This window comes from Chelonoidis abingdonii, chromosome 11 (genome assembly GCF_003597395.2).
Source record: "Chelonoidis abingdonii isolate Lonesome George chromosome 11, CheloAbing_2.0, whole genome shotgun sequence".
NCBI lineage: Eukaryota > Metazoa > Chordata > Testudines > Testudinidae > Chelonoidis > Chelonoidis abingdonii.
The window spans coordinates 44,668,253-44,689,408 of NC_133779.1; the positions used below are offsets into that span (position 1 = coordinate 44,668,253).

The 21,156-nt window shown below is 63.1% G+C and overlaps 1 protein-coding gene across 4 annotated transcripts; it reads left to right on the top strand.

The window, feature by feature from the left end:
• The first annotated feature begins 1,896 nt into the window (after positions 1 to 1,896).
• On the top strand, positions 1,897 to 20,907 carry SHC1 (SHC adaptor protein 1). Of its 4 annotated transcripts, none has more exons than XM_032789387.2 (13): positions 1,897 to 2,907; positions 11,288 to 11,449; positions 13,225 to 13,295; positions 14,034 to 14,097; positions 14,917 to 15,036; positions 15,918 to 15,971; positions 16,313 to 16,364; positions 16,642 to 16,768; positions 16,921 to 17,092; positions 17,457 to 17,517; positions 17,958 to 18,122; positions 18,305 to 18,567; positions 19,028 to 20,907. In XM_032789387.2, the coding sequence occupies exons 1-13, from the start codon at positions 2,896 to 2,898 to the stop codon at positions 19,154 to 19,156; spliced, it is 1,452 nt and encodes a 483-aa protein (XP_032645278.1). In that variant the 5' UTR covers positions 1,897 to 2,895; the 3' UTR covers positions 19,157 to 20,907. The 4 variants fall into 4 exon arrangements, with proteins under 4 accessions (XP_032645278.1, XP_032645279.1, XP_032645277.1 ...); XM_032789388.2 differs by lacking the exon at positions 1,897 to 2,907 and adding an exon at positions 9,382 to 10,326; XM_032789386.2 differs by lacking the exon at positions 1,897 to 2,907 and having other exon boundaries at positions 10,677 to 11,449.
• Positions 20,908 to 21,156: the final 249 nt, after the last annotated feature.

Here is a 21,156-nt window from a genome sequence, read left to right on the forward strand (position 1 = left end):
GTAGCTCTGCCCTGCAAAGAGCGTGGCTTTGGTTCATTTGGGCCAGCCAGAGCCTGGATCCAGCCCTGGATGGGAAAAACACTTTCGCTGTCTCTGCCATTGTGAGCAGAAGAAAGGGACTGAAATAACCTCGGGGATGCAGGCTTTGAAAGCGGATTTCTCCTGCCTCGTAGGAGGTGCTCAACTTTGCAGGCACCCCAAATGGCTTGGCATTGTGTGTGCCCAGGGCTGCGTGCTGGGGGCTGCCCCAGCGCCCACACCGTGAGGGATGCTCAGTAGACCCAAAGAGCTTCTTGTCTAGAAGGCTCAGGGGAGAGACCACACCAGCCTCTGGCCAAACTGCTGCTTGGCACCTGCCCTGCATGCCCCATGTCTGGGATTGGGCTCAGGCCAGCTCCAGGGGCAGCTGGGGGCAGGGAGCCAGACACGGTGTTTGGGGGAGGGGTGGTGGCACCAGTGGTCCCTGACTTTTTGCTGCCAGCTCTGATTGATTGGGGTTTACCCTCAGCTGCCTTTAGCTCTTGTAGCCCTGGGGAAGGAAGGGTTTTTTTTCCTGCGTGAAGGAGCCTTTGGCTGGGCTGGTCCAAGAGCCCCTGGGGGCTACCTGGGCATTGCCTTGTTCCAGCACCTCTGGGGTATCTTGTGGGCTCCCGGGCTCCCATGTCCCACCCTGGCAGTGGCTGTGCTGCCATCTCCCCTCCTTCTGGGCCGTGTTTCCCCATGTGCTTTGTGTGACGGCTCACCTTGGCAGGGAGTCCCAGTCCTTTAACTGGGTCCTGGGGTGCGCTGGAGCGGAGCTGAACGACCCCCCAGCCCCGCTGAAGGCTCATCTAGCTGTGAACTTCTTGCACTGGCTCATGCTAATAGGATGTTATCCTTGGACGCAGGGTCAAAGGGCAAGTGACATCTACTCCCAGCTGGCCTGTCTGTGGCTCTGTGATGCCCCTGGGGGTCTGCGCTGAGGAGCTGGGGTGTGTCCCTTGCCTAGCCCATCTCTAGGGACCAAGGGGCCATCTCTGCTGCAGATCAGCCACGCCCGGCCCCAAGGGTCGAGGGGTGTCTTGGGCTGCTCCCGGCCCCAGGGGGAAAGCCCCATGTGTTTCTGTGTGAATCTGGCAGCGCCCGGCTCCGGGGGGTGGGGGGACATGTCTCTGGCCGTGCCTGGCCCTGGGGGGGGTCTGACCTCAGGCTGTCCAAGGGGCCATAATGTCAGTGCCAGTGAAGCTGCATCTTGTTTCCCACTAAACCTGTTGTCTCAGTGCCTCTAGGTGTCAGCTGCATTAAGCAGGTGTCACTGGGGACTGGGATTGCGCCTCTGGCCGGGGCAAGCCAGGCCCAGCCTGCCAGCTAAGCATGCACCACCCTTCCCCGAATCCCACCCCAGCAAGGGTGTGTGTGTTTAGCCCAGCATGGAGGGAGCACCCCCCTTGTACCTGCTGCCTGCTCCCATCTGTCACTAATCAGGGCCTTTGCACTGCAGGACTTGGTTGGTAGTTCCCTTGGCCATCAGTAACCGGCCTGGACATGCTGCTGTGCTGTGCCCTGCCCAGTCTGGTGAACATCTGCCTGGGCTGGTCAGGTTAGCGCCCGTGGGGCTGGGATTGCAGGCCCCAGAGAAGGGCCCAGTAGCTACCAGGAAGTAAATTGGGTTTGTTTCTCTGCTGTGTTTGGAGGGCGGCTTCCTGGGCCAAAGGGAGGAGGGGCGGGCCTGGGAGCTGAGCAGGGTGTTCTGGGCCATAGAAGGAGCTGTGCCCACTGTCCTTGCCATGCTCTCCCTGGGCCTGGAACCTCCTCCCCTTCCCTGGCCTCCTTCCTACCCCCCCTAGCCTCTGCTGGGCGCTGCTCTGGGCAGGAGTCAGGCAACAGCTGGGCTGCGAAGGAGGAGTGGCTGGGCCTGCAGGGGCGGTGTCCTCGGGAGGTGAGTGCACTGTCCCCACCCACTGGCTCTGTATGGTGCTGTGGGCCACCCCCAGAGGTGGCACTAACCTGGCAAAAGCTGCACAGTGTCCTGGGCAGTCCCAAGAGCAGCCCGGGCAGCTCACTTGGGGACACCCCATGGTGCATGGGCTGGGAGGGGGCTGGGACTTGGTGCAGCCCTGGATGTTTACTGGGACTCGGCCACAGGCCCCCTCTGCTTTGCTGCCTTCCTGGCTGGAGGCTTTTGACTCTCCCTGGCTGTGGGGATGAGAGCCCAGCCCCATGTTGCAGGGCGTGTCAGTCTGGCCCACTGGCTGCGGTGTCACAGAAGGTTCTGTCTGGAGGCGGGCAGGCCCCTGGGCTTGTTTGCTCTGGTCTGCTGCCTCTTGGGCTGCTGCACAAGGATATGGGCTTCCAGCGTCGTCTCAGTGGCTCACTGGGTTTGCTGCTCCTCTAAGGGAGATTCCCGTGGGCTGGCTGGATGTGTATGTGGCAAGCAGCTTTCCCAGGTGTCCCTTCACCTCCCCGCTGCGCCAGGCCTTGGCATCTCTTGGCAGATCGAGCCAGGTTCACCTTGGCTGAGACCCCAAACTTTCTGCACTTGTCTGCTAGACCTCCTCAGGGGAAGCGGGTGCCAGGCAAGCAGGGATCCAAACGAGGAGCCTGTGCCAGGGGCTCCCCATACAATCCCTAGCGGCCAGAGGCCCGTCTCCTCCCTGGCTCATAGTGATCTCCTGGGGCAGGCCTGGCTTGGACGAAGCCAAGAAGCGAGTCAGCGGGGGAAGAGGCTGCTACGCTGGTGGGGTGTCTTCAAGAGCGGTGGCTAGTGGTTTGCTTCGTCCCATCAGTGCTGAGTGCACAGAAGCCTCCTCAAGGGCTGGGCTGGGCCAGGCCGGCTAATGCCCTGTTTGTCGCTGAACCGCAGGTTGGACTCCACGCAGAAGGGCTCTGCAGCTCTGCTCCCCGTGTGCGGCGCAGATGGAGTACGTGGTAAGGCCAGCGGCTCTCGGGGCCTGTGGTGGTGGGTAGGCGGCTTTGGTGATGGACCAGACTTTCCTTCTCTCACTCGGACCCGCTGGTTCCCGCTGGCCTCTGCTGCGCCTTCTCTCTGGGCTCTGGTGTGTTTCTCACTGAGCAGCTGTGCCCAACTGTGGGGTCATGACCCCAAAGGGGGCCATGAATGTGACTCCTGGGGGTCCCACAATCTTCTGTCCACTTGGTGGTGAAGAACCGTTGCATGCACGGCTCCTGCTGTCGCAGAGAGTTGCAGGAAGCCTGTGTGTGCAAGAGAGAGAGAGGGTTGGCATGCGCGTGGGATCTGGGACACAGATTCTGTCACCTCGTGGGATCTGGTAGCAGTGTCACCAGTGCCGCTGCTGTGCTGCTTGGGAAAGGACCTGCCACTGGCCGAACCTCGCCGAACATCTGCCCGCTTTCCTGGGGAGCCTTCTGCACATCTCCCTTTTCTGGTGCATTTCCTGAGCCGCATGTCCGCAGCCTGTCATGTGGCTGCACGTTGGGATCGCAGTCTGCCAGGGGATCTCCAGAGCACCAGGCCAGGCCTTTGGGAGGGTGGCGTAAGTGCCGTTCCCAGCATGTGGAACAAAATCACTGGCCCCCTGCCACACAGTTCTGGAGTTGAGCACGTCGTGTCACGCTCGTTTGGCTCTGCTGGGCTGAGCAGGCGCAAAGAGGGTAGTGGGAGGAACGCAGGGTCTGCAGGGCACCCCTGCCCTAGAGCCGGGGGTCCTGGCCTGTCCAAGAGACCTTGTGTCAGCTCTGGTGAGAACAAACGGCTTCCCCACAAGTAGCCGTGTCTCCGGGCATGTCACTGAGGGCGGGGAGGAAGGACCCAGGAGATGTGAATTGGTGCAGCGTCTCCTGAACTCGCACAGACTGTCTCTGTGCGTCAGAGTGTGCGCGCATGTCTTTATGTGAGTCTCCTCCCAAGCTGCTCACCTGCTCCAAAACTCTGTCTCAGCTCCCGGGTTCGCATTTTCTGGGAGGGCGTCGGGTGCTGGACCCTGCAGCGGAGGCTCAGGCAGAGCCATTGTGTGCCACTGACCCACAGAAGGAGTTGGGAGTCTTCCAGCATGGGCCTGAGGGGCCCTGGCCCTGTGAGTTCTGCTCCTCAGAGTGTCTGGCAGAGCTGGAGGAGTCTCCCGATATCTCTTGGGCTGCTCACTGGCTGTGGGGGAGGGCTGTCCGCAGGGTTTGTTTTCCCCACCAGCTCTCCGGAAATGGGGTCCTGCAGGGCTGGAGCCAGCGCGCTCAGCCCTGGGATAGGGGCTGGATTCTCCTGGAGTCCAACAGCCAGAGAGCAAGTACTGTGCCTAGCTGCTGGGGCCGCACTCTTCCTCCTCCTGGGTCCCTGCACCATGACGCCTGGCTGGGGCAGCGCTGCATGGGCCCTGCTGTCTGGCCTTTGCCAGGAGCGCAGCAGGTTGGCTGGAAAGCATGGGCCTTGTCCCACAGTGCGCCCCCAGAGCCCTGGGGCCGGCTTCTCCTCTCCTGGCCCCATACTGCCGCCTGCACAGGCAATGGCTCCCTGGGAATGCTGGGCCTGGCAGGGAGGGGGCTCCCTGAGCACTGGCTGCTGAACAAGAGTTAGGCCTCCCGTGGCCACAGTTGTTGACAGGCTGGGTGAGACCAGGTGTCTCTCTAGCCCAGGCTCCTGGCCCACCTGCTTTCCCAGTCCTCAGGGACCTGAGCAGGGCTCGGGGTCTGGCTCTCCAAGGGCCCTGGCTCCCGTCCGCCAGGCCTTCTCCCTGCATCATCCCAGGGCTGGGAGAGAGCAGCTCTGCCTCCTCCATCTCCCTGCAGCATCCAGGGCTCCAGTGGGGCTCTAACTTAACCCCTTCTTAGCCATGGGCTCCCTGCCCTCTTGAGCTTCCCCACCCCCACCAATGCCGTGCCAACCAGTTAAACCTTGCTAATGGCTCTGCCACACACGGGCTGCAGACTCCCCTTCTGGCCTGGGCTACTTCCCAGACCTGTCTTCAGCCGCCCCGGCGCTCCCCGGCATGGGGGCCTTGCCGGCCCTGATGCTCCCAGGCACGGGGGCCTTGCCGGCCTGGATACAGGTAGTGCTGTAGGTGTCACATGCTCTCCATCCCAGGGGACTACACCCGAGGGCTGGGGTGCCCCATTGGGGGGTGCAGAACCACCAGCTGGCCCTGGGGAGGTGTCTGCTGCAGCCGTTATGTCCTGGGGAGCTACACCTGCAGCAACTTTGAACCTAACAATGCCCTGTCCCGGGTTGCAGAGATGAGAAAGCCTGGCTGGTCCTGCCTGGTGGGCGGCCCCACGGGGTGGGGGGCATGTGACTGGGACATGGCTCCTGGGGCTGCCAGTCCAGACGCAGCCAGGCGTGTGTTTTAACCTGGTTTCCCGTCTGTTGCCTGAGTGAGCGGCGGGTGACTGGGAAGGGTTTACCCAGCTGTCCGTTGGGGGTTGTGCTGGGGGGAGCTGGGCACACTTCCCGATCCTGGTGGAGCCCCAGCTTGACTGCTTGTCTCTGCCGAGGGGCTCACTTGTGCAAACAGGACTCTGGGGACCAAAGAGCGTCTGTGCCCGCCTGGGGTGGCTCCACCTGGCCCAAGACACATGACGTGAGTTGTCCAGTCCCATCCTAGTTCCACTTTGTTCTTCTTGCTAAATCTCTGCAATTTGGCTCAGGTCCGTGTAACCTGTGCTCCATGTCTGGGAAACCAAGGACTGTTCTAGCAGGGGGAACATGGGGCAGGAGTGAGGAGCACTAAGAGAGCTGGGCTGGCAGGTGCTGCGGGTCAGGATTGTGGGGCACTGACAGAGCTGGTGGTGGGAGCCCGGGGCTGCGATACCCCATATGACGAAGTGGGAATGTTCTTGCTGTGTCTGTGAATGCTGAGTGGGGAGTGTTGACCTGAGAAGGTTGCAGGGGCGTTGTGCTGGGATGGCCTTGGGGAAGGGAGAATACCTGAGCATGTAACCTGAGAACCAGGAGGGGGGTTGAAAGCCAGATAACACCTCTGCCCGGGACATTGAACAAAGGACACAAAGGCTGGGGGAGGAGCCGGGGGGGGAGGCTGAATGAGAGGCTGGAGGGAGTTTCAGTTTGGAGCTGGCTGGGAAATGGAGAGGGGCCCCGATAGGGCTTGGGTGTCCCAACGGGGCTATTGCCTCCCTGGGGGCCCCAGATGGACCTAACTGAAGGGGATCCTGTTGTCTGTACCGGCAAGACCTGTTTGAGACCGTGGTCCTGTCATCTAAATAAACCTCTGTTACTGGCTGGCTGAGAGTCACGTCTGACTGCGAAGTGGGGGTGCAGGACCCTGTGGCTTCCCCAGGACCCCGCTGGAGCGGGCTCGCTGTGGGAAGCGCACGGAGGGGCAGAGGATGCTGAATGCTCCAAGGAGAGACCCAGGAGGTGAAGCTGTGGGAGCTTCTTGCCCTGGAGACAGTCTGCTCCAAGGGAGAGGAGGCTCCCCAAAGTCCTGACTGGTTTTGTGAGGAGCAGTTCCAGAGTATCGCCCGGGGACTCTGTGACAACTGGGGCTGTGGGTCGGGATTGAGGGGCACTGACAGAGCTGGAGGGGGGAGCCCAGGGCTGCGGGTCAGGATTGAGGGGCACTGACAAAGCTGGGAGGGGAGCCCAGGGCTGAGAGAGCTGGGGCTGCGGGTTGGAATTGAGTTGTTACTGGCAGAACTGGGCGGTGGGGGCGGGGGGGAGCCCAGGGCTGTGAGTTGGGATTGAGGGGCACTGACAGAGCTGGGAGGGGAGCCCAGAGCTGTGGGTCGGGATTGAGGGGCACTGACAAAACTGGGAGGGGAAGCCCAGGGCTGGGATAGCCGGGGCTGCGGGTCAGGATTGAGTGGCACTGACAGAGCTGGTAGGGGAGTCCAGAGCTGAGAGAGCTGGGGCTGCGGGTTGGAATTGAGTTGTTACTGGCAGAACGGGGCGGGGCGGGGGGAGCCCAGGGCTGTGGGTCAGGATTGAGGGGCACTGACAGAGCTGGGAGGAGGAGCCCAGGGCTGGGATAGCCGGGGCTGCGGGTCGGGATTGAGGGGCACTGACAGAGCTGGGAGGGGAGCCCAGAGCTGAGAGAGCTGGGGCTACGGGTTGGAATTGAGTTGTTACTGGCAGAACGGGGGGGCGGGGGGGGAAGCCCAGGGCTGTGGGTCAGGATTGAGGGGCACTGACAGAGCTGCGGGTCGGGATTGAGGGGCACTGACAGAGCTGGAAGGGGGAGCCCAGGGCTGGGATAGCCGGGGCTGTGGGTTGGAATTGAGGTGTTACTGACAGAGCTGGAGGGGGGAGCCCAGGGCTGCAGGTCAGGATTGAGGGTCTCTGACAGAGCTGGGAAGGGAGTCCAGAGCTGTGGGTCGGGATTGAGGGGCACTGACAGCTGGAAGGGGGAGCCCAGGGCTGGGATAGCCGGGGCTGTGGGTTGGAATTGAGGTGTTACTGGCAGAGCTGAGGGGGGGAGCCCAGGGCTGCGGGTCAGGACTGAGGGGCACTAGCAGAGCTGGGGGAGTCTGGCTGGGATAGCAGGGGAACCTGCGGATCAGGAGTGAGTTAGAGGATCAGGTCTCGTTTGGGATCGGTTGGTAGAGCCCCACACCAAGCCCTCGCTGCCCGTGCCTGCCCCCCACCCCTGTGCTCTGGGGCTGGGCCCGGTCTGGGAGTGAAGGAGTTAAGGCAAAGCCCTGAGCTGCTCCCTGTGCCCCTCACTCCCTGCTCCCAAGGGCAGCTGCTTCCTGTGTGTGACTCCAGCCAGCTGTGATCCTTGCCCTTGTGCTGTTGGAAGCTGCTCCAAGGAGGTGGGGCGGGCAAGGAACAGACCCTTGGCTCAAGGGGGGGTGGAAAAGGTGCAGAGCAGGGGGGTTCAGGCACTGGAGAGCTCTTCCTCCTGCCCGCTGCTGCTGGGGCTGCTCTGCCCCAGGCACATGATGCCGCTGGCAGAGTGGCAGGGCACGGCTCCAGCCCCCCATCCCAGGGCATGATAGGCAGGTAGGGCAGAGCACCTTGGTGCAGGGCTGGAGCCGAGAGGCCTGGGGCACACTGGGGGAGAGGGTGCCTGGGATGCCTGGACTCTCCTGGAAAATGCTCTGTGACCTTTGACTCCATTTCCATTGGCTGGCTGTTCACCCCTTCCAGCAAAGAGCAGTGCGCAGCTGTCTGGCTTTTGGGGGTCGCAAGCCCCCTTCATTGCCTGCCAAGAGCATGCTGCCTGGCTAGGCTGTGGGGTGGAATGCACAGGGCTTGGCTCAGGGAAATGCCGGGTAGGTGAGTCGCTTCCTGGCCCCAGGCTTCCTGCATTTCTTTCAAGTGGCTGTGCAGAGCTGCTGGGCCCCAGGCCAGGGTGAGCTCTGCTCTATCACGGACTGTACAGGGGACCTGGTGTGAGAGGCTGTGGTGAGCACTGGTGAATCCTGCTGGGAGGTGTGTGTGCACAGGGGATCGCCTTGGGGTGGGGTGGGGGATGCACAGGGATCTCCCTAGGGGGTGCACACTGCTGCACCCAAGGACTCTCCCCTGTGGTGCTGGTGGTTCCTGGAGGCCAGCTGAGCCTCCCTGCTATAGTTAGCAGCAGTCCCTTTGTGACGCGTCACGCTCCGCTCAGGAGGCTATTTCCAGCCTTGGCCAGCCTTCCATTTCCCTCGCTGCACGTGGCTGCCTGCCAGGGCTCACACAGCAGCTGGCAAGCGCTGACACCTGGGCTGGGGGGGGTGGCCATGGGAGTGTCTGGCTCTGGGAGTGTTTTACTCATGCTTCTGCTTTGACGGGTGGCAGTGCCCAGGAATACCCGTCCTGCCCTATGGGGCTCAGCTCCAGCCTCTCAGCCTCCATTCAGAGCCAGAGTGGTCGGAAGGGGCGTTGGGTCCAGTGCTGAGCCAGGGTCTTTGGTGCCCAGCACGGTTTGCTATGGAGTCCAACCCTTGTGTTTCCAGCCCTTCTGGCTGCAGAGCAGCCAAAGGGTTTTGCATGGAACCGAGGCAGAGTTGTTGTCCTGAGTCTGCAGGCAGAGCTGAAACAATAGCTCTGAGTGTTGTGGCCTAAATTGGCCATTAACTCTGAACAGTAGTGAGGGCTGCTGGGCTAGAGAGCTCCGTGTTCTCCAGACACGGGTCTGTGGCCCAGTGGGGAGCTGCCAGTTTGCAAGTTGCTGATTGTATCCCTCTCGCGCCCCAGTTAGTACAAACTCTAACCTGAGTCTGCCCTGGAGGCCTCAGCCCAGTGCTGCCATGCCCAGGGCTGGCTGCAGCAGCATGCGGTGGGTGTGGGGGCTGGGTGAAAGTGACATGCAAAGGGTGTGAGAACATGGGGTTAGGGTTTCATGTGCCCTAGTGTGCTGCCCCCCAGGCCCGGCAGTGCTCAGAGAGACTGGCAGATTTGGGAAGGGCAGGGGCACGTTCAGTGGGTGGGTCGGTCTGCAAACAGCTGCTGCGGGTGGCAGGCACTGCAGAGGAGAAGGCTCTCTTCACCCACAGCAGGAGGGGCAGAGAGTCTGGGGCACAGCACGGAAAGGGGAGTTTGGAGTAGGGTGCTGGTGAGCCCATTGCTCTGTGCCGCGAGGCCCTGCTCTAGCCATCCTGCTGGCGCCCGGGGACGTTGGGCCGGATGGGGGAAAGGGCTGAGCGTGGGGAGCTGTGCTGCCCCCACCTGGCACACAAGCCCATGGGTCCCTGCAGAGAGAGGGCACCCCCGGTCTGTGCTGCCCCCATGTGCTCAGCAGGCAGAGCCCCCTGCTCTGGCTCCGCCCCACGCCCGTGACCTTGATTTTCTGCTCTAGATACTCCCTGCGACCCCACCCCTTCGGGAGGGAGCCAGCGAACGAGGCTCCCCTTGACAGGCTGTGGGCAGAGGCTGTGAGTCAGCACTGCCCTTCCGATTGGCAGGAGCCCCCTCTCTTCTCCCGGGAGCCGCAGTCACTTAGCGCCAGCTCCACGCAGGAAGCAGCAGCAATTAGCAGCGGCTGCAGCAGCTCCTTCCCCAGCTGCCGGGAGCTGGGGAACCTCTGGCTGAGGCCGGCTGAACGCACCAGCTTCCTGTGCCCTGCCCGGCCGGATCCGCAGCACCTGGCTCTGCTCGGTCTCTGCCCTGCTCCTCTCTGCGGCTCTGTGGCCCCAGGCCCTGGCTGGACACGTGCGTCAGCCACATCTCTCCTTGCCCACGGGACCCCCGCCAAGCTTACAGAGGGGGCCTCATCGGCTCCAGGCTGGTGCCCGGAGTGCAGCCAGGCTGGGCTGGAACACACTCTGTGGCTGCCTTGTCTCCGGACTTTAAATATTCATGCCTTTGATTTCCTGCTAGCTGGTGACGGCGGGAGCTGGGCTGGTGCAGCAGGCTGGGGAGTGCTGGCAGGGTGCGGGGCACTGGACTGGACAATGGTCTCTGGGCAGCACGGCTTGAGGATCTCCTGACAGGTGAAGGAGCAGCAACCTGGGCTCAGCCTGTGGCTCCAGCTGCCTCGCCCACCAGGCTGCTGAGCACACGGCCCCCTCGGGTGCAGCCAGTGGCTTCGCCTGCTTCCTCTCTGCAGCTGAGCTGGGATTGGGCCAGGGCCCGGGGGTTGCTTTGCAGCTGGCTGCACTGGCGTGTCCCTCCCTGTCCTGTCCTCGCCATGCTGCTTGTTATTGACTGGCTGTAACGAGGTGGGAGCCCGCTGGCTTGTTGGACCCAGGGAGCGCTGGTTCACCCAGGACTGTGTGTCGCGGGGAGATGAGCTCTGACTGTGAACAGACACTGCTGCTCCCTCCTGCCTGCTCCTGGTGACGCTCACCCTTTGGCTGGGGGCTCAGTGCCGGGATCGCTGGGGCTGGCTCTCCCAGCAGTCATGCTGCGCTGGAGTGGGGCTGGCGCAGGAGCTGGCCTAGCCCCATGTTTCTGGAGTTCCTGCTTTGCAGGGTGTTGGCTGTCCTAGGCTCCTTGCCTCTCCAGGGGGCTGCCACCTCACTCCCTGCACCGGAGCCATTGGCCTGCACGAGCGCCTCCAGCATGGATCTGCTGCAGAAAAGTAAATACAGCCACCTCCGGAACGAGTCGGTCTCCTCCCTGGAGGAGGCAGTGGCTGGCGCGGGGTCTCCAGTGGAGTCCCTTGTCGCCACGCAGTCCCTGCCTGGCTCCCTGTCGTCATCCTCCCTCAGCCCCATGCTGCCCATCGGGGAGCTCTCGTCGGAGTCCGAGGACAGCCCCACCACTTTGTGCTCCTTCTTCCCCAAAATGGCCAACCTGAAGCTCTCCTACCCCGCCAACCTGCTCAGCCTGCGGGGCTTCTCAGCTGTCGGCATGAAGGAGGCGGGGAGGCTCGAGGAGTCGGGTGCAGTGCTGGCTACAGCGGGTGCCTCCAGCCCCGATTCAGTGGGGCCTGTTGCTGTCTGTCCCCAGGATATGAACAAGCTGAGCTGTGGGAAGAAGACGCGGGTGGAAGGCGGCCAACTGGGGGGCGACGAATGGACCCGCCACGGCAGCTTCGTCAATAAGCCCACCCGTGGCTGGCTGCACCCCGACGACAAGGTCATGGGCCCTGGTGTCTCTTACCTCGTCAGGGTGAGTGCAGTGGGGCGCCCCGGCAGGGTGGGGAGAGGGGGTGACCACACCTGCCTGAACAGCTGTCCCAGCCCCCCAGCAGGGGGCACTGCTCCACGCCCCGGCCGCCCCAACAGAGAGGCCCCCGGGCAGAGCAGTGTGTGGGGAGCTTGCCCTGCCAATCTGGCACAGATGGCACTTTCCATTTTGTGCACTGCCCTCCAGGGGGAACACGGGGGAGGCCAGGATCGGCTCGGGGGAGACAGCGGGAGGGCCAGGAAGGGCATGTCTCTGAACTTCGGCACTGTCATTGCCTGCATGGAGGGGGCAGCCCGCAAGTGCCCAGCCCTGCATGGCTCCGCAGAGCTGCTGCTCAGGGAGTCCAGTACCTCTGCCCTTCACCCAAGGGCTCCAAACCTCTTCCTGCTGGGGGCCCCTCCTCTTTGGGCTGGGAGTGGAGCTGCTCTGGAAACAGCTGCTTCCTTTGTGTGCCCAGTGGGGTTTTCTTCCCCTTTTGTGCACCTCAGCCACAGCTGGCTGGCCCCTCGCCCTTCCGGAGGGCCGCAGATGGCACCCGGGGGCACGCTGTTGTCTCTAAGCCCCTGGGCTAGCGGTTGCCACACCCGCTGTGAGTGGAGTGGTGTGGCAGGCAGGGTGGGGACAGCTGGGATCAGCGTGCCTTCCGAGTCCTCCAGGCAGATGCCCATGCAGACGGGTGCTGCAGGGAGGCAGTCAGCCCAAGGCAGCTCTCCAGCACACAACTGCTCCTTGGAGAAGTGTTGCCAGGCTCCCTCACTTGCATTGGCACCAGCCTCTTGATTGGCCCTGGTGCCAGTGTCCCCGAGGCTCCTGGCCCAGCGCACAAGGCTGCCTGTTGGGCACGGAGGCACTTGCCGAGCAGATGCAGGTGGCCAGGAGCCTTCCCCCTGCCTGTGACCCAGCACAGCCCGCCAGCCCCTGCTCCCAGCTGGGAGTCCCTCCCACAGTGCCCGGCACCTCCTGTCACTCCGTGCAGGGACCCCTGCACTCCGTCCAACGGGCGCTTGGTGTGGCAATGGGGTGCTTTGTCGGAGCTGCCTGTGGAGACTGCAGTTCCCAGCATGCTTTGCTGCCTGGCTGCTTGAGTGGAGGTGGAGCACTGCATGCTGGGATCAAAGTCTCTGGGCTGCACCATCTGCTGGATCACCCATTACCCCGTGTGCCTTGAACTGGGCATGCCCAGCCATACCCACACGAGGAGGAGTCCGGTGGCACCTTCACGACTAACAGATTTCTTTGGGCATAAGCTTTCGTGGGTAGAAGGCCCACTTCTTCAGATGCATGGAGTGAGAATTACAGATCCAGACATTTGCTGGGATTTGTGTAGTGAAATCCCCCAGGGGATGCCTGGAGGGCATTGGCATCTCAGGGATGATGCCCCAGAGCCAGGCACCAGCCCAGAACCTCCCCTAGAGAAACACAGGGAGGGTTCTTTAGCGCTGTAGTATTTCTGCTCCCCACCTCCCGGTGTGAGCCCACAGGGGGTCGTGGGGAGCCGTGCATGGCCCTTGGTGAGGCTGCCAGTGCCCAGACACAGTCCCTCCCCTGTTCCACCCCTGCAGCTCACCCTACGGTGCTTGGGGGCTGGGGGAGGCCCTGAGTGCTGAGCCGATGCAGGGGAGCAGCCTGCCAGCACTGCAGCTCTGCTGCCAGGGCTGGCGGGTGGGGCTGGTCTGTGCCACCCCAGCAAGCTTGTGGGGGTCACAGGGCTGACCCCTATCCTGGCATCTGATGCTCTCTCTCTCGCTCTCTCTCAGTACATGGGCTGTGTGGAAGTTCTCCAGTCCATGCGGGCGCTGGATTTCAACACCAGGACTCAGGTAACCAGGTGAGCCACAGGCCCTCCAGTCTCCTGGGAGCCTCACAGGCTCTTGGATGCAGGGTGTGGGCAGAGAGGCCTCACGCAGGGAGGTGCATCCGCACGTACCCCCTGAGCTGAAGCCCACGGACCTGGAAAGTGGTTTCTGACTCAGTGCCCTGCGGTTGAGCAGCCAGGCCACTCTGGGCCCAGAGCCCATCCCACGGTGCCCCCTGCCCCCCACCCGGTGCTGCTGGGTGGCAGCTGCCAAGGAGCGTGCTGGGGTCTGAATGGCAGCTGCATAGGAGGTGCGAGGGAGACCGGTGCTTCTTAGTGAAACCAGATGCTTGCTCCATCCTCTGCCAGGCAAAGGAGGCCCCGCCCGTGTCTCTCCCCCCAGCTGGGCCCTGCTATGTCAGCCAGAGGATGTAGACTCTCAGGATGGGAGACCCTTCCCAGCCCCTCCCCTCCTTTCTGCATCCAGCCCACAACCCGTGGCTCCTTTGTGCAAGGCTGGTGTGTACGAATGACTGCAGCCTCTGTGGGGGGCAGGCCCGATCCCCCTTGCAGAGCTGCTTCCAGGCTCCTTCTAGCTTCACTCACCCCAAGTGGCCTAAGATCTGTGCCTGCCCTCCCAGCACTCAGGAGTCTGTGTGTCACCAGGCCCTGGGGGAAGGGATACTGGGGGGAGGGGAGGTCCCTGGGGGAAATGGCTGGGGCCTGGCCGCTCTCTGGGGCTGCCCTGACTTTGCCCTGTGGTCCCCGCAGGGAGGCGATCAGCCTAGTGTGCGAGGCAGTGCCCGGTGCCAAAGGAGCCGTCCGGAGGAGGAAGGTGAGGCCAGGCCGGGTAAAGGCATCGCACTCTGGCAGTTGGAGCAGGAGCCCAGAGTCTGGGGCCAGGGGTGGGGGCGTGGGTGAGGGGCGAACATGGTGGGGGTGCAGAGGCAAAGGGCCAGGACTCGGCTCCTTCGCCTCTCACGCACTAATGCTCTCACCCACACACCCCAGGGAGGCGGGAAGGACCAGGCCCCGCTCAGCTGGGTCAGAACTGGGAATTGACTCTGGGGTCTAGGAATCAGGCAGTGCTGGTGTCTGGTGGGGACACTACGGGCTGGGGAGGTGCCCGTGCACCCCCATGCTTCCCGCCTCATCTATTGGAGCAGGAGCCTTCAGCCCTCTCCTGACCAGCCCCTGTGGCTGCCCCGGCAGTGGGATGGCAGCCGTGGCTGGGCTGAGATAGGTCCCCTGCTGCGGGGGACTGATCAATAGCGGCCCTGTCTGGCGCTAATGGAGGAGTGACGCTGGCTGCTCCAGTGCAGCCCTCCCCTGCTCAGTGTACAGGGCGCCCTGCTGCTGGTTAATGGATGTGAGGTGCGGGGAGATGGAGTGCTAAGCCAGGCTGGAGGGGCTGGCTGCTGCCTTTCCCGGGCGGTGGGGCCTGCACAGGGGCTGGGCTGCCAGAGAGCTGATGGGACTGAGGCCAGGGCCTCGGCGCGCTCTGCTGTGGAGAGGCTCCCAGGTGCCAGGCCTGGGGCTGCCTGGGGTGAGAGATGCAAAGTGCTGAGCCCTGGGTGCTCGGAGGACCGCCTCGGCGGGGGAGGGGGAGGTTCTTGGCCCCAGCCCCCTAGCAGACGGCCCTTTGCTTCTGCAGCCCTGCGGCCGCTCGCTGAACTCCATCCTGGGGAAGAGCAACCTCAAGTTCGCCGGCATGCCCATCACCCTCACCATCTCCACCAGCAGCCTCAACCTCATGGCGTCCGACTGCAAACAGGTGAGCCTCGCTGGGGCCACAGAGCCCCCTCCTAGCCTGCTCTGGCTGGGGAGCAACCAGCGTGGGGCTCCTGCCCCTGCCTACCCAGTCCGCAGCTCCGCTCCCTGTCTACCTGGGGGACACAGGCCTGGCCTCCCCCTTGTACCCCGTGTGCTGGGCCCCCCACAGAGGGTCACTGGTTCGACCCAGGCCCATGATGCCATAGTACAGGGCACTATGCAAGGCCGGTCCATGGCTGCCAGCTCCAGGGGGCGTCCGAAGGCCGAGTGCAGACCCCATGTCCCTGGGGGTACCCCACAGGCATCCCTGGCTGGGGAAAGCAGCCGGGTGCTGTGTCTATGTCACGGAGTTTGGGGGAGACAAGGCCCTGTAGTCCCGGCTTCCTGTGACTCACCAGGACTCTCAGCCAGCCAATAAAACAGAAGATTTATTTAGACGACAGGAACACAGTCCAAAACAGGCCTTGCTGGTACAGACAACAGGACCCCTCAGTTAGGTCCATCTTGGGGGGGCCCCAGGGAGGCCAGAGCTCAGTCTGGGCTCCCCTCCATTTCCCAGCCAGCTCCAAACTGAAACTCCCTCCAGCCCTCACCCAGCCTCCCCCCGGCCCCTCACCCAGCCTTTGTCCATTTCCCCAGCAGAGGTGTCACCTGGTCTCCAACCCGCCTCCTGGTTCTCATGTTACCTGCTCAGGTATCTGGCCTCAAGGAAAGTCTCCCATCCCCAATGCAGCCAGTCCCAGCAAAACTCCCCTGCAACCTTTCCAGGCCAACACTTCCCTCTCCCTGCTGCGTCACAGGCACCCACACAGAATTCAAAGAAAACATGAAGAACATTCCCAGTTCATCACAGTCTAACCAAGGACTCTTCTTTCCCCATAGATCATCGCCAACCATCACATGCAGTCCATCTCCTTCGCCTCCGGGGGGGACCCGGTGAGTGAGCAGCTGGGGGCCTTTGCTCCATGTCCAGGTTCCCCTGATGGCTGGGCTCCATCCCACTCTGCCCAGGGCTCCCTCGGGGGGAGGGTGCTCTCCCCCACGGCTGGCCCACTCGCGGTGCTGTTCTGGCTGACACCCCCCTTACTGCTCCAGCAGGGATGAGCCATGCCAGCAGGGCCGGGCTGGTGCCCTGGGACCTCCCCCTGGCCTTTCATCCTAGCCTCACACCTGGGACTGCTGTCGGTGCGCTAAGCACTAGGGTGTGGGCGACGGGTAGGGGTGCCCCCCCCAGCTCAGGTGCTGCTGTCACCTCACCCACTGCCTCTTTCTCACAGGACACTGCAGAGTACGTTGCCTATGTTGCCAAAGACCCTGTCAATCAGAGAGGTGAGTGACTCGTGCCATCTCCTGGCTGGCTGGTGCAGCCATTAACCCTGCCACAGCCCAGTGCGGCCCCCCAGCCAGCCAGGGCCATGAGAGCTGGGTTGGCCACCCCCCCTGCATGCCCTGGCAGGCTCCAGGCCTGCAGCAGCAGTTGTTTTGCTGGGGCCCTGCTGCCAGGGATGGGTGTAACGAGAGCCTGGCAGTGTCCGGGGTGTGCGTGTGTGTGTGTGGGCGGGGGGTCCCTCCCTCCCTCTGAGCCCTGCCTTTGTTCCCTCCCCAGCCTGCCATATCCTGGAGTGCCCCGAGGGCCTGGCGCAGGACGTGATCAGCACCATTGGGCAGGCCTTTGAGCTGCGCTTCAAGCAGTACTTGAAAAACCCCCCAAAGCTCGTCACTCCCCATGACAGGTATGGGGAGCAGCAGTGCCTCAGAGGATGCTGCTGGGTGGGGTTGCCCCTTGAGCTGGGCCCTTGGTGAGGCGCTGGGCATGGAGGGGAGTGGAGGGCGCGCGACAGAGCTGGGCTGCATTGCCACTCACCTACTGCTCCCCACCCCCTAGAATGGCCGGGTTCGACGGCTCAGCCTGGGACGAGGAGGAGGAAGAGCCATCGGACCACCAGTACTACAACGACTTCCCCGGCAAAGAGCCGCCCGTCGGGGGCGTGGTGGACATGCGGCTGCGTGACGGCACCAGCGTGGCACAGATGCCCAATCACCTGGGGGCAACGCTGGTAAGCACTCCTTGTGGGGGTGAGGGTGTTGCTCCCACCGGCTCATCCCACTGCACCCCTTCCCAGGGCCATGGCAGAAGGGTCCCTTGGTGCCAGCTCGGAGGGGAGCTGCCATCCCCATGGTGTGGCTGGAAAGAGGAGAAGCAACTCAGGGCTGAGCAGCGGGCCTGGGGCCACCTGGCCAATGACCCCAGGGTGAGACCTGGCAGGGTATGTCCCTGCACAGGGGGCGCTGCCTGTTGCCAGTCGGATGGGTGGCAGATGGTCAGGCTGGAGGCCACTGGAGCTGGGTGCTACGGGCACGGGGAGGAGAAGGGAGCAGCCTGAGCCTTGGCTACTCACTGCCTGTCTCTTCCTCCTGCAGCCTGTGGGCCAGATGTCCAGCGCAGAGCATGACCCCCGGAAGCAGCACCCTCCTGCCCAAGGTACCGGATCATGGGCAGTTGTGCCACAGGCTCCCTCGCCCACCTGCTGGGGGATGCATGGCCTGGCACGGTGCGGCTCGGACACTTTCCTGCCCCTGACAGTGGTGCCAGCTCGAGCATTGCCTCCCTGCTGCCCTCCGCAGTAGGACAGGCTAATCTCTGAGCATCCCCTGTGTGTGCCAAGGTCAGGAGTCAAATGCCTCAAGACTTTCATGTCCCTGGGTCCAGTTCTGCATCATCTTTGGGTTTGCCAGGATCACATGAGCAAATCAAGGGATCCCAGCAGAGTGTGGGGCTGACCCCTGCTGCCCCCTAGCTGGGGTCTCTGCCAGCAGTTCCTGGGGTATCCCAAGGCCCAGCAGGGGGGTGTTGGCCCCTGTAGCTGGGGGGGGGGGGAGGGGGCTGGCAAGCCCTGTTAACTGCAGCTCCCTTCCATGCAGGAAGGGATAAATACGCCCCCGGTGCTGTCCCAGCCATCCGCACTGACCTGTTTGACGACCCGTCCTACGTCAACGTGCAGAACCTGGACAGGTCACGCCAGGCCTCTGCTGCCAGCATCCCGGGCACGGCCAATGGCAGTACCCAGCGAGACCTCTTCGACATGAGTGAGTGGGGGTTGGCCCATCCTGCTGGCCCTTTGTGCCAGCTCCGGGCTGGAATTGATTGGCTCTGCGTGGTTGCTGGGCTGAGGGGCCTGGCTTGCCTCTGTCCAACCGTCTAGAGCCCCAGGGCACAGGCTTGAGTGTGGGTTCCGTGTCCATCCAACCCCTGCTCCTCTCCCCCGCAGAGCCCTTCGAGGACGCCCTGCGGGTCCCGCCCGTGGTGCCGGTGGGGCTGCCGCCGGCCCAGCTCCTGGCCTCCATGGAGGAGCAGCTGCGGCGGGAGCCCTGGTACCACGGGAAGATGAGCCGCAAAGAGGCGGAGAAGCTGCTGAAGGTGAATGGGGACTTCCTGGTACGGGAGAGCACCACCACACCGGGCCAGTACGTGCTGACCGGGCTGCAGGGCGGGCAGCCCAAGCACCTGCTGCTGGTCGACCCCGAGGGAGTGGTGAGTTGGCCCTGGGGCCATGGCGGGGGGCTCCCATCCCCAGTCTTACAGGCTTGGCGCTCAAGGGAAGAGCTAACCAGAGCTGGGAGCCCAGAGAAGAGCCAAGCCACTGCAAGTTTCCTGGGGTGCCAGCTGGGCACAGGGCCAGCACCCTATATTCTTGCCCCCCATGGGCTCCTGGGTTCTTGTGTGTGAGAATGATTGACAAGAGCCCTTCCCTGCTCCAGCCTTGGCTCCCGCTCAGCCTCATGGGCCCTTAGTCACCCCCGCCCCAGAAGTGGGTACAGCCACCCCTCCCTCCTGGAGATGCCTCAGTCGGATCCTGCAAGGGAACAGGACACTGGCTCCTCTCCACCGGGTTTGTGCTGCCATGTCTCATTTGGTCACAAGAGGGCGCACGTGCCTCCTGGCTCCACCCACTTCCTGGCCATTCCTTGAGCCCCGTTTCTGGCCCTTGCAGGTGCGGACGAAGGATCATCGCTTTGAGAGCGTCAGTCACCTGATCAGCTACCACATGGACAATCACCTGCCCATCATCTCGGCGGGCAGCGAGCTGTGCCTGCAGCAGCCGGTAGAGAGGAGACTGTGAGGCGTGGGAGGCCTTGGCGGAGCCCCCTGGGCCCTGCCCACCCTGGCTTTCTCATCCCCTCTCTGCCAGCAGGGCTCTTGGACTGTTTCAGCCACTGTTTTCCCCGGAGGCCCTGGGGCTCCCTGTCTCTCCGCCATGAGCTCAGACTCCCTGGACTCTCACCAGCCCCTTCGGAGACAGAGCAGAGATGGAGGCGGCCAGGGGAGCCAGGGCTGGGTACTGGGCAGAGGGAGGGGGCCTGTTTCTGCATCTAGGGAGCGAACCAGCCATGGCTCCACCTCTGCAAGCTCCAGACTCCAGCCTGAGCGGCTGTGGGCACTGCTCCGAAGGCCAATTGCAACCACACGCCCTCGCCCTGTGTTCATCCCCCCCCTCAGGCGGGGCGGGAGGGAGGGACCCTGCCCTGACCTCTGAGTGCCTGCTGAGCCTCTGTGAGGAAGGTGAGGGTCAATCCTATTGGGTCAGAGGCCTGCCTATCTGGAGGTTGCAGAGCACTCCTGGCCCCCGCCCTTCCCTGAGAGGCAGCTCACCCCCAGCAGGGAAGGGCTGGATTCTCATCTGCCATTCCCCTGCTATCCCTAGGGGCCAGCACCCATGGGTGGCACCACCTGTGTGACCTCCTTTGGGAGAGCCATTGCTCCACAGAGCAGCACCATGGCTTCTGCTGCACAGGGCAAGAACAAGGGAGACTTTTCCCAGAGGGCGGGAGTGGAGGGCCCCCTGCCCTCCCCAGGTGAACCCAGCCCTCTGCTGTGCAAAGCACAAGGCTGGGGCGGCCGCACACTGAATGTACCCGATCACTTTACGTATTAACTCTGTGCCTTGACCCTCCGCAGGTCCCAGATACTTATGCAAAGCAGTTGGCCCTGGGGCGGGCTAGGGAGAGCAGTCAGCCCACCCTAGCTGCTGGGCAGTACTGGGAGTGCAGCCCCTGTCCTCACACAAGGCTCCACCGGCTCCCAGAGGCCACAGCCAGGCCTGGTCCTATCCCAGTGTCCTGCTGGCTGGAAGCAGGGCTCAGGTGGCCCCTTCTGCAGCAGGCTGTTCACTGTCCCACTCCGTCCTGGAGGGCAACTCCTAGTCTGTGTCCAGGGAGCGGCACGGATGGAAATTAAATGGGGTAAATGGGGTTCTCCATAGGAGAGCAAGAGCCCCTTGGCCCCCTGTCCTTGGGGGGGGGAGGGGGGGGAACAGTGCTGTACACTACGTCCTGCTGCCCCTTGGGCAGGGTGTGACACAGCCAGTTCCCTGTACCCCAGCTCGGCCTGGGCCAACCACGCAGCCAAAGGAAGCACGTATCGCAGCCGGAAGGGGGAACCAGAGCTCTCCACATCAGGGGACAAGTGGGTTGCTGAGGTCCCAGGGGGACAGGACAGCTGGCCTGAGCTCTGCTGTTTCTCCCCCAGCCAGCACTAAGCAGCATCCCCTGGGAGCAGCCTTCTGGGCTTCCCAGGCTCTGCTGCAGTGGCAGGTGAGCCCTCTCCCTGCAGGGCATGGAGCCTGTCCACCGCTGGGTCTGCACGAAGTGTGGGGATCCCAGTGTTGCATGCACATTGTTATACTCTGAAGCTAAAGTGTAACCCTCCCCCTCCTGCTCCCCTCAGAGGAGTCAGCCTGGGGTCAGAGGGGGGGAGGGTTTTGCTTTTTCTCCTCCCCCTTCTCTTTCTCCTTTATATGGGTTTGATTTGTTACCAGGTCTTGATTATACCAAAGGAATGGGATGGCTGTTATTAAAGTTAGTATTTCTTTAATGCATGGCTGTGAGTGGCTCCTTGTCTGATGTGAGGGGAGGGGTCCATGCAGAAAGGTGCATGCTGCATCCATGTCCAGCAGCTGCTCCTTATCCAGGGTACATGGGGCATGTGCTTGGCTGAGGGATCTCTGAATCATCAGGCTGATGCTTTGCCCTTTGGGCCCCTCTCCTAGGCTCTTAGCCCCTCAGCTTTACATGGCCAGTAACTGCCCCTGCTTGGCCTCCCCTGCCCAAGATCTCCCCGGTG

Excerpts from the sequence above, each read along its gene's own strand:
- SHC1 (XM_032789386.2), top strand. The coding sequence starts at position 10,781 with ATGTTTCTGGAGTTCCTGCTTTGCAGGGTGTTGGCTGTCCTAGGCTCC. Across the intron at positions 14,098-14,916 it reads GAGCCGTCCGGAGGAGGAAG|CCCTGCGGCCGCTCGCTGAA; the intron begins GTGAGGCCAGGC and ends TTGCTTCTGCAG. Across the intron at positions 18,123-18,304 it reads GCGAGACCTCTTCGACATGA|AGCCCTTCGAGGACGCCCTG; the intron begins GTGAGTGGGGGT and ends TCTCCCCCGCAG.